The sequence below is a fragment of the Meleagris gallopavo genome, chromosome 11, assembly GCF_000146605.3.
Source record: "Meleagris gallopavo isolate NT-WF06-2002-E0010 breed Aviagen turkey brand Nicholas breeding stock chromosome 11, Turkey_5.1, whole genome shotgun sequence".
Classification (NCBI taxonomy): Eukaryota; Metazoa; Chordata; class Aves; order Galliformes; family Phasianidae; genus Meleagris; species Meleagris gallopavo.
Genome location: NC_015021.2, coordinates 9,787,064 through 9,799,856, shown reverse-complemented (window position 1 = coordinate 9,799,856; position 12,793 = coordinate 9,787,064). Strand labels below are relative to the sequence as shown.

The window sequence follows — 12,793 nt, the reverse complement described above, 5'->3', positions numbered from 1 at the left end:
AGGGCTGGGGATAGGGACAGGCGGGGCCTTGCCGTGGGATGGGTATACGTGGGGATGGGGACAGGCCTTGAAGTGGGAGGGACGGTGCCAGGGCTGGAGGCAGGCAGGGCGTCGCGGAGGGGTAGGCAGGGCTAGGGCAGGGGACAGGCAAGGCCTTGCAATGGAAGGGACATCCTAGGGATGGAGACAGGCAGGGCATTGGGGAGGGGTAGGCAGGGCTAGGGGTTGAGGACTGGCAGGGTATTGGGGACAGGGCTAGGGTTTGTGGACAGTCAGAGGCTTGCAGCGGAAAGGACAGGCCTAGAGATGGGGACAAGCTGGGAGTTGGGGAGGGGTAGGCGGGACTAGGGCAAGAGACAGGCAGGGCCTTGCAATGGAAGGGACAGGCTTGGGGATGAGGACAGGCAGGGCATTGGGGAGGGGTAGGCAGAGCTAGGGCAGGGATCAGGCAGAGCCTTGCAATGGAAGGGATAGGCTAGGGATGGGGACAGGCAGGGCATTGGGGAGGGGTAGGTAGGGGTAGAGGTTGAGGACAGAGGGTTTGGGGATGGAGCTAGGGTTTGCAGTGGCAGGGACAGGCCTAGGGATAGGGACAAGCGGGGCATTGGGAAGGGATAAGCAGGCCTAGGGTTTGGGGACAGGCAGGGCTAGTGAGTGCTGAGCAGCCTTGAGGTCCCAGGCAGGCCTGTGCACAGCAGCCCTGGAGAGGACAGTGGGGACGTGGCAGAGGTGTGTGGGATAGGCCCAGGCCTGCTGCTGGGGTGAGGGCACAGCAGATGGGAGGTTGTCGCCAAGGCCAATGCAGTGATAGCCCTTTTCTCCCACAGGGGCAGCCACCTCACCGATGTAAGTACCGTGCTGCCATCTGCTCATCTCATCGATCCCCTGCCTGTACCTGGAGAGAACTGGTACTGGGAGGGTACTGGGGCCCTGTGCTCACCTGGTGGTGCAGGATTTGGGCCCATAGGCACATCCGCATTGCAGGAAAGGGATGCCCGGGTGAGAGGGATGGATCCTTCCTGGAAAGCAGCGTAAGGACAGCAGAGCTGCTGGAAAGAAGAGCAGCGAGATGCTGGCAGGGTGCAAAGGGTGGAGGCTCTGCTGATTCTGTGCTGGCTCTGGCAGCAAATCCCTCAGGCAGTGCTAAGCTTGGGTTATATTGGAGCAACCTGGATTCCTGCTCTTGCTTTTATCTTATTTGTGTGTGGCTTAAACTGCTTTGTTTTTTGTTGTTGTTGTTGTTGTTTTTTTGTTTTTTTCTCTGGGAGTGCAGTTTAATGTTTCTATCTCTTCCTGCATAGATATCGATATGCCGGGATCTGCCCAACGTTGAGGTGATCACATTCAGGTGAATCCCAAGCTGCTGGCCTTGGAAAGAACGGAGATCACGTGTTTCATGCGGCTGTGTCCTGGCGTTTGGTTTGGTGCTACCTCTTAGAGTGTGTCTCCAAGCTGCCAGCCTCTCCTCGCCTCTTTTCTCAAGCAGCAGAGATGTGGAAATGCTTATCCTTCAGCACGCTCCTCTGCACCTGTCCCCTTGCTATTTGTTTTGAGAGGAGTTAAAATGTCTTAGGATTTTTGCTCCTTATGTCAAATTCCATGATTAAACGGGATTTCTGGGCCTCCACATGAAGCCAGTTTGCAGAAGGCTGGTTGAAATGCTTGGATCTCTCCAAGCTCCACATTTCTGCCATCTCATGTGGAGCTTCTGCTATCTTTGAAATTGAGCTTTTCAGCTTGGGAATCTTCTGTGGGTTCTCCTTCAGCTTGAGCTGCTAGAGAAAAGGGCGTCAGTGTGATGGATGGTTGGGGGAAGCAAAAGCTGTTTGTCATCTTCAGCAGAGAGCAGCGCCTGCTTTTTTAATTCCTCCCTCTGTTTACAAAGATGAAATGCCACCTTTTTTGTTCTGTGCAAAGCCGTAGGCTCCTGAACACCGCCCTCACTGTGTCGGTGTGAGGCTTCTCAGTGAAGCTGATGCAGAAAAAGGGGCTGAAAAGCTGCGTGCTGCAGGGGCCCTACTCACCACTTAGGGCACGATGAGGAGGGGTGGGCTGAGCCTGTGCTCTCTCTGCAGCCTGAATGGCATCTCAGACCTCGAGCCGCTGAACCAGTGCCAGAATCTGAGTGAGCTCTACTTGAGGAAGAACAACATAGCAAGCCTGAATGAGCTCTTCTACCTCAAAAACCTGCCCCGGCTGAGGGTCCTGTGGCTGTCTGAAAACCCCTGCTGTGGGTCGGACCCCCACCGCTACAGGATGACGGTGCTCCGCAACCTCCCCAGCCTGCAGAAGCTCGATAATCAAGGTGGGTGTTGGCAGGGAAATGAGCAGCCCCGAGCCCTGGGCAAGGTGCACTGGAAACCAGGGATGTGCTGGTCCCCCTTGTTCAAGTGTCCTTGGTTCTTTGTGATGGGGAGACGTGGTACAGGTGTGCAGGCAGGCAGGATCTGTTGGAGGTCGAGAGTCCCCTCTGTAGAATCATTGCTCCCAAGCTGGTTTCTCTCTTTTGTGCCCTACAGTGCCAGGGTTAGTGCTAGCAGGGCTCATTAGAGCTGAGACTGTACCGTTCATTAGCGGTTTTTCAGAGCTTTCTCCTTTGCTCTGGCAAAACAAGGATTCTGTAATTGGATCTGCGGTTATAGAAAGAGCTTTTCTACCTGCTAGCAGTAATTTGGTGGCTTTTGGAGCCTGCAGAGCATCTTTGCATCCCCGCCTGATATCTTTCTCCTTTTAAGAGACAGCCACTGTTCTCTTGTGCAGGAGAATGAAAGCAAAAGGCCTCTACAAAGCAGGATTGTTTGGTGAAATTCTGCCAGTGTAGCTCTGCAGCAGCAGCACATTCCTGATCACAGGCAATGTCTTTCTGGGCTGCTGGAGTTCGTTGCAAACAAATGGCTCCAGGCTGTTTTTGCTTTCACAGCCGTGACAGAGGAAGAGCTGTCCCAGGCCATGGTTGATGGGGAGGAAATCACAGCCCCACCAGCCAGGAGGAGCATGGAGAATGGCTGCCCCGCATCCACAGAGTCCAGTGCTGCCGAATCCACAATGGAGACTGAGAGCGAGCTGCTGAGCTTCGGTTTGGAGGAGACCAAGTGAGATGTTAGGGCTCCTGAGCTGGACTTGTGGGTAGCATGATAGGACCCTGCCAGCCAAGCCCCATCCTCTGTGGGCCAGCCCTGCAGTGGGTGCAGATTTCTGTTGTTCACATTAGCTGTGCTGGGTCAACAGTACTCGTGGGTCTGATTCTCTATCTGCCAAACAGGCTCTGCCGTAGCGGGGTGCTTGCTATCAGCTGCATGTGCAGACAGAGGTGGGTGAGCTCTGGCCCGCTCCTCCCTAGCTCCCCTGCAGCATGCTTTGGTGCTCATCAGCACCATGCACGTGTTGGAGTGCAGTGTGATGCAGTCAGTTCTCAGTCCCACTGCTGGGAGCAGCCTCCTCGTGGTGCATTGCCTGCTTACATCCTGTAGCTGTGAGGCTCTTACTATGGTTCTGCTCAGGCTTCTGTATTTTGTAGGCAGCTGAAGTGTGTGTGGAGATGTGCTTTGAATCCCTTGGCTAGATACTTGTTGGGTGGCTGCTGGTGACTAGAAGTTTGGCCTGGCAGAGTAAGGTTTTGCCATCTGGTTATTGTAACATTTGCTCTTCCTCCCTTTTTTCAGCAAAATCCGAGAGCAGCTTGGTATGAAGCCTGTTCCTAGGGATAAATTTTCCTCCTTCTCACCTCAAGAGACGGACTGTAGCCAAAATACAAGAGTGAGTATCTTTCGAGACCAAATTGCTTTTCATCTTCAAGATGCCGTGCAGTGTTTTTATTTTCCTCTGCGTGCAGAGAAAGCCTGATGAGGTTTGTGCTCTCCATCTGTCTGCCCACGGGCACGTGTGTTCCTGCACTAAGGCTGTGCTTAGAGCACGTCAGAGGTGGGCAGCAGCTGAAATGCAGCTGGTGAGCGGGAGGATGCTGAATTGAGTGCTTAGGTGCTTCTTCAGCCCCCTCGGTGATGTAGCCCCAGATGAACCTCATGGATCTTGGCTGTGCAGCTGGGAGCTGCTGTATTCTGGGCTCAGTGCCATCACTGCAATTGGCATAGGAAGGCCAGAGTGAGGATCTAGACCATGTTCTGCCTCATTCCAAAATTTGTTGTCTGCATTCTCTTGTTCATTCATGCTTTAAGCTTCCTTTGCAGTACCAATAATATTACCACAGGCCCTAGCTTTTTTCCTCTTTTTATTTTTTTCTGGCAAAATAAAAATTAAGGGGATGTGGCCACAGACTGCAGCTGTGGAGCTTCAAGTTGGACATTAGGAAAAAAGATTTCCCCTAAAAGGTGTCCAGAGAGGTTGTGGAATCTCCCTCTGGAGTTTTTCACGACATGGTTTGACAGAGCCATGTTCTGGTGTTGGCAGCAGTCCTACTTTGGTGGGAGGCTGAGCTGGGGACCTTCAAAGCTTCTGTCCAGCTCCTGTTTTCGCTATTATCTTGCTGTTGCTCAGATCAGAGTGGGGGCAGGTCCTTTCTCACCCTTCATGCAGTCACACTAGAGAAGGGACAGGTGCTCAGTTGAGCGCCCTTTTCCCTACGGGAGCCAGAGGTGTGCGGGCAGTCTATGCAGGACTGGGTGGACGAGTTTGTCCTGCATTCCAGTTAGTCTCCTCCAAGGCAGCCTCTGCCCCTCAGGGCCTCAGGGGGGTTGGTTTGTCCCTGCAGGTGCAGGTGATGAAGTCCCTAGAAGGAGCAGCAACTCGAAAACAGAGTGCTCCCCTTCTCTGGGCCGGTGTTAACATGCTTGTATAAAGCAGTGTCTGTCTCATCCTGGCAGAACAACGTGCTGAATGCCATCCTGCTTCTCACGAAGGAACTGGATGCAGAGGGTCTGGAGGTCGTCCAGGAGACAGTGGGGAGGAGACTGCAGGCCTTTCGGAAGAGGGAGCTGCAGGAGGAGTGACGGTGTGTGCTGTGTCCTCCCTGGGGCATTCCATGAGCAGGGAGCTTGCCCCAGCCCAGCAGCACCACTCTGCCCATACATGCCTGGCTCAGCACGTTCCGCTGCACTTCCCCTGTGGACGGGGTGATGCTGGCTGAGAGAAACTGCCCCTTTAGCTCTCCTGACATTGCCCCTGGCTGTGTGCATCACGTTGGCGGGATCTGCCTCTCGGGAGCTTTCCTGCTGGCGTGGCAGGCTGCTAATGTGTGCATGTCGTGTCACTGGGGTCATTCGATGGGAGCCACAGCGGGATCAACAAGAAAAGCAGGGCTGCGGGCAGAGGTGCTGCTGTGCTCTACAAATGAGGGGGTTGGCAAAGCCTGACAGCAGCCAGAAGTACCAGTGCTCCCTGTTGGCCGAGCACTTGGCCAGTTGTCATTCTGGGTCTGCGTAGAGCAGGCTCTGAAGGCAGCTTCTCTCACAAAGGTTTGTTTGAATCTTAGAAAGACGCTGCCTAAAGGATTTTCAAGAACTCTCTGGTACGGATGGTGAAGGTCAATGTCAAATTCTTAATTTATCTTAAACTCCTGATTTCTTTTGGCCTTGTTAGTACAAGCAGCATCTGACTTGGTGGTCAGGTGGCCCAAAGAAGACCTTGGTTCAGCCTGGGTGAAACAGCAAATACTGAACGCTCAGCTGTAGTTTCGCCCCTGCATGCCCTCACAGGCATTAGAGCAGCCTAAGGAAATTTAACCTTGGAGCAAAATATCCCTGTGCATTTTGGGAAAAAATGAGCCAAGCATTACTCTTCGAATGCACAGGTATCAAGGGTGGTGCTTAACTGAAAAAGCTGAATTCAGAACAATTTTACGAAGCTGTTAAATACCACTTGAAACGTTGTGACATAGCAAATAAAAGCCATTTTCCCTCTAGGACCTATGAGTTGTGCCTGGGGCTCAGCAACCATGGTGAGAACAACTGACTCTGGGCATTGCTGTGTTACTTCTGGGTCACAGCTCCCACTGTGAGTCCTGTGAAGCCGGAGGGCAGCTGTTGGCCCCTGCTCCATACCGCTTCACTGACCATGAAATGTTTCATCTCACTGCAGTGCTGCTCATGACCAGAACTGCTGCACCTCCCTTCTTTGCAAAGGTACTTTGCTACTGGGGCAGCTCTCTGCAGCAGCCAGTCTGCAGCTGAGCTGCAGGGAGCAAAGGGACTGTGAACAAGGCTTGGTGCAGAGGGGCAAAGCCTGCAAGGGGGACATGGCCCTTGGTGATTCTCTGCAGGGCCTGGGGTGGTTGTGGCTCTGCTCCCTGTGTGTGTGTAGGCACCCAAGCCCCTGCACTGGGTTGTGCTGATGGGAATGCTCCTTGGGGATGTGGACAGTCCCGTGCACAGAAGCACAACTATGTGTCCTTGGATGAGGGGGCACAGTGTGTCCCTCTGGGTGAGGATTGCTGATGCCTTTAACTCTTCAGATGACCTAGTTCTTGCCTCCTGTGTTAAGCCCAGCTGCACTGAACTGGTCAGTATGATTTATAATATACTAGTCTTGCTGAGACAGTCAAGGCCCCAGAGACTTACCCGGCATCTTGTTTGCATCCTGCCCTTGTGCAGAGGTTAAGTCTTCTCCTGGGCTGCCTCAACAGCTGCTTGGTGGCAGAATTTGCACCTTTCTGCACTGGGGATCGTGGGAACAGCTGCTGGAGTGTGTTGGCAGACACCCCATGGCCTCGAGCCCCCCATTTTGCTGGGAGGGGAGTGTCTGGAGCAAGCACTGTGGCTTGTCACAGGGCTGGCGGTGGCTGCCGGAGTGCTGAGTGTGGCCTGGGGCCGCTCTGGCGCAGCTCCTTTTTTCTCAGCTCACAGCAGTCAGGCTGTTAATCCCAGCCAGAGCTCTCCGCCTACGTGCCGTGCTTGTCATTCTTGGCTGGTGCTGCTGCTGCAGCTGCCGAGTGCCCCCTCTGCCACCTCGCAGCATCTTTGTCAGTGGCTTTCCTTCCCCTGTGCGATGCTCTGTGTCCATGTGGACTCGGTGTCTGAAGCTGGGCTGGTCACCAGGTTTCTGGAGCCCTGTTGAGGAGTGGGATGGGCTCCCCAAAATCACCCCACGAAGGCAGCAGAGGAACCCACTTCCCACCTCCCCAGTGCCAGGAGGAGTGGTGTGATCTGTGCCTGGAGTCCCCATGGCAGGTATCACCAGGGAAAAGCTGCTATGTTTCCTTTATCAAGTTCTGCTGTTTCTCTGCACTCAGCTCTGGCAGGGATTATGTGGTCGCTATCTTTGTCCAGAGCCTAAAATAAGTGCTGTAGCCAGCTAGGGGAATAGCACTGGTGCCCTTAAAATCAAAGGGGCCTCCACACTGGGGACAACTCAATGGAAAAAAAGCCAGCTCTGTCCAAACCCTACAACTGTGATTCGTCCCCATGATGGTGATATTCGTCAGTCTGGCTCTGGGAGGAAGGAGTCCTGGGAAATGAGTTGTCTGACATCAACTGAGCACAGCCAAGTCCCAGAACTGTGAACCAGGGCCATGGAGCTTGGCAGCTACCCTGAGAAACTGCGTGAAAACCACGCGCATCACCCTGATCCATCCGCTTTGAACTTCCCTTGAAGGTGGGAACCAAACCCTGGGAGATGCAGTTTTCCTCCGGGGTTGAGAGGTCTCCTCGCAGAGGGACACGGACTTTGTGCATTCTGGAGGGAGTCATGCATGGGAGGCTGCCTGGGGTCCTTTTCTCCCAGGACCCCAGCTTAGGGCTGCACAGAGCAGAGAAACATCCCAGCTATTATTTGGGCTCTGGCGAGCAGTCTGCAGCTCAGCTTTCTCACACCCCCTCCCTAGAACAGCACAGGATGGTCCCCCCATCCCAGTGCACACCCCAGGGGACACGGCCTCCAGTCCTCCTCCCCATGGCACCGCAATGACCACGCCGGTGACGCAGCGTTGGCTCCAGCAGGTTTTATCTCTAAGACACAAGCAACGCCGCGATGGTGAGACACGGTGGGGTCATGGAGCGGTGGTGAGATGATGGGCACGGCCCTGCTGGTGGCACCAAGGGCCACGTGGTGGTGGTTGTGACAGCCAAGCATCATGCAGGGTGGCCGGGGACACGGGACTGCCAGGACTGGTGGCCTGTGCCTATTCTGGCACTGCACCGCATCCTCCTCCACTCCCCTCCCGCGCGGGGTCGTCGGCTAAAAGCAGCGATTGGTTTGGGCTATCAAGCCATGAAATAAGGAATCAGGAGTACCCCATCATTAAATAATAAACTAGAAGAGGATGATTTCGGGGCCGGGCTGCGCAGCCAAGCACAGGGAAGCCCCCCATTCCCACATCTGCACAGTGACTGGCCCCAAGGAGCAGCAATTTCAGGCAGGGTCTGGGGAGGACGCATCAGGGATGGCCACTAGAAGCCCTTCTCGATGCTGAGCGTGCGCCGGGTGACGTGCTCCATCTTCCCCGAGATGTACTCGGTCAGGCTGATCTGGTAGTTGGCCAGCATCTTCAGCATCAGCCGCAGGTTCAGCCACCACTGCTCCTGGGGCAGCCGGTGCCTGCAAAGTGGGACAACAGCTCTCCAGCAGCCCTGGGCACAGCGGCCCTCACCCCCGAGTTTCGGAAAGCCTGGGGGAGCCACGGACAGCAGATGGGCACTTACTCAAAATCAGTGACTTTCTTGAGCTCCGTCACAGGGCTGAAGGCCACCACCTTCTTCCTCAGCCCAATGACACAGGCGGAATCAGCCGAGTTGGCAAACACACGTCCTGTAGGGGACACACTGTCATCAGCTGGCAGCAGGCACAGCGGCCATGCTGTGACCAGCATCCCCCAGCCCTGGGCTCACCCTTGCGGTACGCCTCCTGCAGCTTCTCTGACATCCACAGCACGGCCTTCACGCCCAGCTTGGTCCCGTAGTTGCGATCGAAGGGGGTCGGGGCTCCCCCCTAGGGACAGAGAAAAGCTGAGGTCAAGTCCCCGTGGGATAAGACCCGGTGCTGGTGGCCCTCCCATCCCTGTACCTGCTGGAGGTGGCCCAGGACATTGATCCTGCAGTCGAAGATGCCCTTGCCCTCAGAGGAGTAGAGGTTGTAGAGGAACTCGGTGGTGTAGTGCTCATGGCATTTCTCGTTGCTGGGGGAGCAGAGAGAAGGGATAGGGTTACTCCTTCGTGGGGTGAGCAGTGAGGCACTGCCCAGCTGCACAGGGAGGTGGGGTCGCTGTCCCTGGAGGCGTTCCAGAGCCATGGAGATGTGGCACTGAAGGACGTGGTCAGTGGGCACGATGGGCTGGGGTTGGCCCTGGGGATCTCGGAGGTCTTTTCCAACCTCAATGATTCTATGACTTAGGACTCACCGCAGCACCAGCCCTCTCTGGATGTCTGTCTTCATTTTGTCCGTCAGGTGCTCCACATTGGCCTGCAGGACAAACCCCAGCATGTCCCCTGCCTTCCGCATCCACCCCATGTTCCCCCAACCCCACCAGATCTCATTCGCAGCTCTTCCCAATTCCATTTCCCACCTTTTTTTTCCACCAAAACGGTATTGCCGGGATACTGAGGGCCGCTCACCTTCAGGTCATGGATGGTGAAGGGGTCTTCATACACATAGGCAGCATCGGCACCCACGGCGATGCCGGTGACGGTGGACAGATACCCACAATAGCCTCCCATGGTCTCCACGATGAAGACGCGGCGCTTGGTTCCCGACGCCGACTGCTTGATGCGGTCACAGCTCTGTACGGGGACAACGCTGGTCACAGGGCCACATTCATACAGCGTGGCGCTCCCACCTCACCGCTGCCCCTCACCTCCATGGCTGCGTTGACAGCTGTGTCCGAGCCCAGGCTGAAGTCGGTGCCGGGCACGTTGTTGCTGATGGTGGCTGGGATGACACACATGATGATGCAGAGCTCCTCATACTGCCCACGGGCTTCAACCAGCTGCAGCACCCCCTCGTATGCCTGCCGTGGGCATGGCCGTCAGCAGGGTCCCACCTCACCCCACCACCCGGGGCCAGGATGGGCCCATCAGGTGTGGGAGATGCAGTGACACCAAAGGGCACTTCTACATTCAGTGTTTCCCGGTACCTCAAAACCACCAATGACCAGCAGAGCTTGGATGTTGAATTTCCGCACGTTCTCCACGATCTTTTCCATGCAAGTCTTGGGCAGAGTCCTGGAAGGGAAAAAGACCCTGCACTGAGGCCCCTGAGAAGCCCACGTACTACAGCAGTGTCCCTTCTGGCACAGCCATGGGCCACTCACCGCTTGGTGCCTAGCATGGACCCACCACGTCCCAGCCAGCCTGCCACATCGTGCCAGCCCACCTCACGGATCTGCAGGAAGCAGTGCTCAATTCTGGAGCTGGGGATAACCTGCCCACCCCAATCAGAGCCCTGTGGGGCTTTTGGTGCCCACACGCTCACCTGTCCCTTGGCCAAGCCCTCAAAGCCATCGCTCACCGCATAGACGGTGTGGCCACGGCAGATGCTGATGCGCACAGCTGAGCGCACGGCCGCGTTCATGCCGGCAGCAGGGGCCCCCACGTTCAGGATGGCCAGGCTGAAGGGGCTCTGCGGGGACAGCAGCCGTGTGGTGGGGACGGTGGCACAGCCACCAGGAGGGGAACGGCACTGTCCTCCCTAGAATTGAGGGGATGATGGAAAGGACAGCTTGGTACCCTGTCTTACCTTCTCCTGCGCTGGCTTCTGGTGTGCCAACAGTTTGTAGATGTTCCAGTTGTTCTCAAAGCTCCTGCAAGGACAGCAGCAGTTCTAGTGGAGAACCTCTGTTCCAGCAGGCCTCCCCAGTCACCTTAATGATGCGGTGACATCTGGTCCCCCCACAGTGGCTCACCTCCCACGGAGCTGGATTGCCTCATCAAACCTCTTCTCATCCATGGCCTTCTGCACGTCCTTCGTCTTGGGGGAGAGATGCAGCACTGCGACACCCGCACGTGGGGTGACAGCAGTGGGATGCCCTAATGCCCGCTCAACAGAGGTGCCACCAGCCCCATGGAGGAGCCACCAGCCCCACGGAGATGCCACCACCGGCTCTGCACCCCCCCGTGCCACCGTGCACTCACCACCTGGACGCACTCCATCAGCGGCAGCCGCACCGACTGGTTCCCTGACAGGCTGACCACGCAGGCGGGGGTGTCCGGGGTGGCCTCCAGCAGCGCCATCACCGCCTCCATCCCCATCTTGCTGCTCTGTAGCGAGTCAGAGGCACCCCTTGGGTGATGACAAAGTCCTTCTCCCACCTTCTGTTCCCATCCCGCAGCCCTGGGCACCCACCAGCACACGGTCAAAGGCGGAAGGCGTCCCGCCGCGCTGCACGTGGCCCAGCACGGTGACACGCGTGTCAAAGCCCAGGCGTTGCACCACCAGCTGCAGGGCGGAGAGGCTGTCAGAGCAGGCAGAGCCTGGCTATGGGAGCTGGCAGTGGGGTGAGCCTTACGTCTTTGACGTAGTTGGAGGAGATGGGCTTGCCGTTGCGGTCGATGGCCCCCTCTGCGATGATGATGATGTTGAGCCGTGACCCTCGGCTGCGGGTCTGGGGGAGCAAAGGGCACGGCAGCTTAGCCAAAATTTGTGCCAGCTGAGCGCATCCTGGCCACAAGCATCCTCCTGTGTCCCCATGGTAAGGACGGGCCCCTCACCTCCCCGAGCCGCTCGCACATCAGGTCCTCCCAGCCGTCCTCTGGGGGGGATTCGGGGATAAAGAGCCAGTCGGCCCCGGAGGCCAGCCCAGACACCAGCGCCAGGTACCTGGAGGGAGTGGTGGTGACACCCGGGTGTCCCCAAGGGCCTGAAATACCCCAGAAAGCACCCACTCCACCTGGTGTCCTCACCCGCAGTGGCGGCCCATCACCTCCAGCACGAACGTCCTCTGGTGGCTGCAAGAACACGGTTTAGGGACACGGTGAGTGGGCGTGGTGGGGACAGGTCAACGGTTGGATGATCTTAGAGGTCATTTACAACCTTAATGGTTCTATGAGTGGGCACGGTGGGGTGGGTGGGACAGAAGTTGGACTTGATGAACTTATAGGCCGTTTCCAACCTTAATGATTCTATGATAACCAAGGGATGAAGGTGAGGAGCATGAGGAGGAGGATGAGGACGGCGGGCAGGCAGAGGGTGGGAGCTGTGCTGAGGCCAATGTTCTCACCTCTGCGCTGTGGTGGTGATGGCGTCAATCACCTCCATGATGCGATGCAGCGCCGAGTCAGTGCCGATGGTCATGTCGGTGCCACAGAAGTCATTGTCGATGGAGCCCACCAAGCCCACCACGTTGAGCCGCCCGTTGGCCTTGGCCACCTCCTCGCTGATCAGCCCTGCGCCCGACGCCCAACGCTTTGGGTTGAGCTCCGGGTTTGGCTCATTGCTACCCATCGCATCCCACATCCCACATCACTCACCGTCCCGCAGCAGCTCATCCAGCAGCCCGGCCCACTCGGCGCGGAAGATGTCGGCACCCGTCAGGCTGCCATCGCCGCCGATGACGCAGAGGTTGGTGATGCCGTGCTCCACCAGGTTGTGGGCGGCGCGCAGGCGGCCCTGCCTCGTGGTGAAGGCTTTGCAGCGGGCGCTGCCGATGACCGTACCGCCCTGCAGAGGGGACAATCGGGGGGACGTGGCACGGCGCTTTGGCACGCGGGGCGTCCCCGGCGGAGCCTGGCGATGCTCACCAGCTGGATGATGTTGGAGACGCTCAGCCAGGTGGCCTGCTTGATGTTGTCACCGCCTTCCACCAGCCCCTCGTAGCCCTGCGGGGACACGGAGGTGACATCCCTGCGCGCCACGCGCGGGGGCAGGGCGGCTGGCGGGGGCGCGGGGCGGGCAGACCTCGTAGATGAGGAAG

General features: G+C 57.1%; 2 protein-coding genes across 2 annotated transcripts in view; one reads left to right on the top strand and one right to left on the bottom strand.

Annotated features, from left to right (window-relative positions):
• Positions 1-5,857, top strand: part of CFAP410 (cilia and flagella associated protein 410) — a 5,980-nt gene extending 123 nt beyond the window's left edge. The window contains exons 2-8 of the mRNA XM_031555079.1: positions 74-121; positions 828-846; positions 1,302-1,348; positions 2,076-2,305; positions 2,921-3,092; positions 3,663-3,756; positions 4,821-5,857. Of these exons, the coding sequence (XP_031410939.1) occupies positions 74-121; positions 828-846; positions 1,302-1,348; positions 2,076-2,305; positions 2,921-3,092; positions 3,663-3,756; positions 4,821-4,946 (736 nt within the window). The 3' untranslated portion in view covers positions 4,947-5,857. The remainder of the gene's footprint in view (positions 1-73; positions 122-827; positions 847-1,301; positions 1,349-2,075; positions 2,306-2,920; positions 3,093-3,662; positions 3,757-4,820) is intronic.
• A 2,019-nt stretch (positions 5,858-7,876) lies between these two features.
• On the bottom strand, positions 7,877-12,487 carry PFKL (phosphofructokinase, liver type). Its single transcript, XM_031555039.1, has 19 exons — positions 12,351-12,487; positions 12,101-12,266; positions 11,784-11,828; positions 11,592-11,700; positions 11,390-11,485; positions 11,227-11,319; positions 11,016-11,141; positions 10,787-10,851; positions 10,621-10,684; positions 10,357-10,503; positions 10,196-10,266; positions 10,019-10,106; positions 9,740-9,892; positions 9,501-9,665; positions 9,287-9,348; positions 8,953-9,064; positions 8,778-8,877; positions 8,592-8,697; positions 7,877-8,487 (listed from the first exon to the last, which is right to left on the bottom strand). Exons 2-19 carry the CDS (start codon positions 12,172-12,174, stop codon positions 8,340-8,342), a joined length of 1,824 nt encoding a protein of 607 aa, XP_031410899.1. The 5' UTR covers positions 12,175-12,266; positions 12,351-12,487; the 3' UTR covers positions 7,877-8,339.
• Between the last annotated feature and the right edge of the window lie 306 nt (positions 12,488-12,793).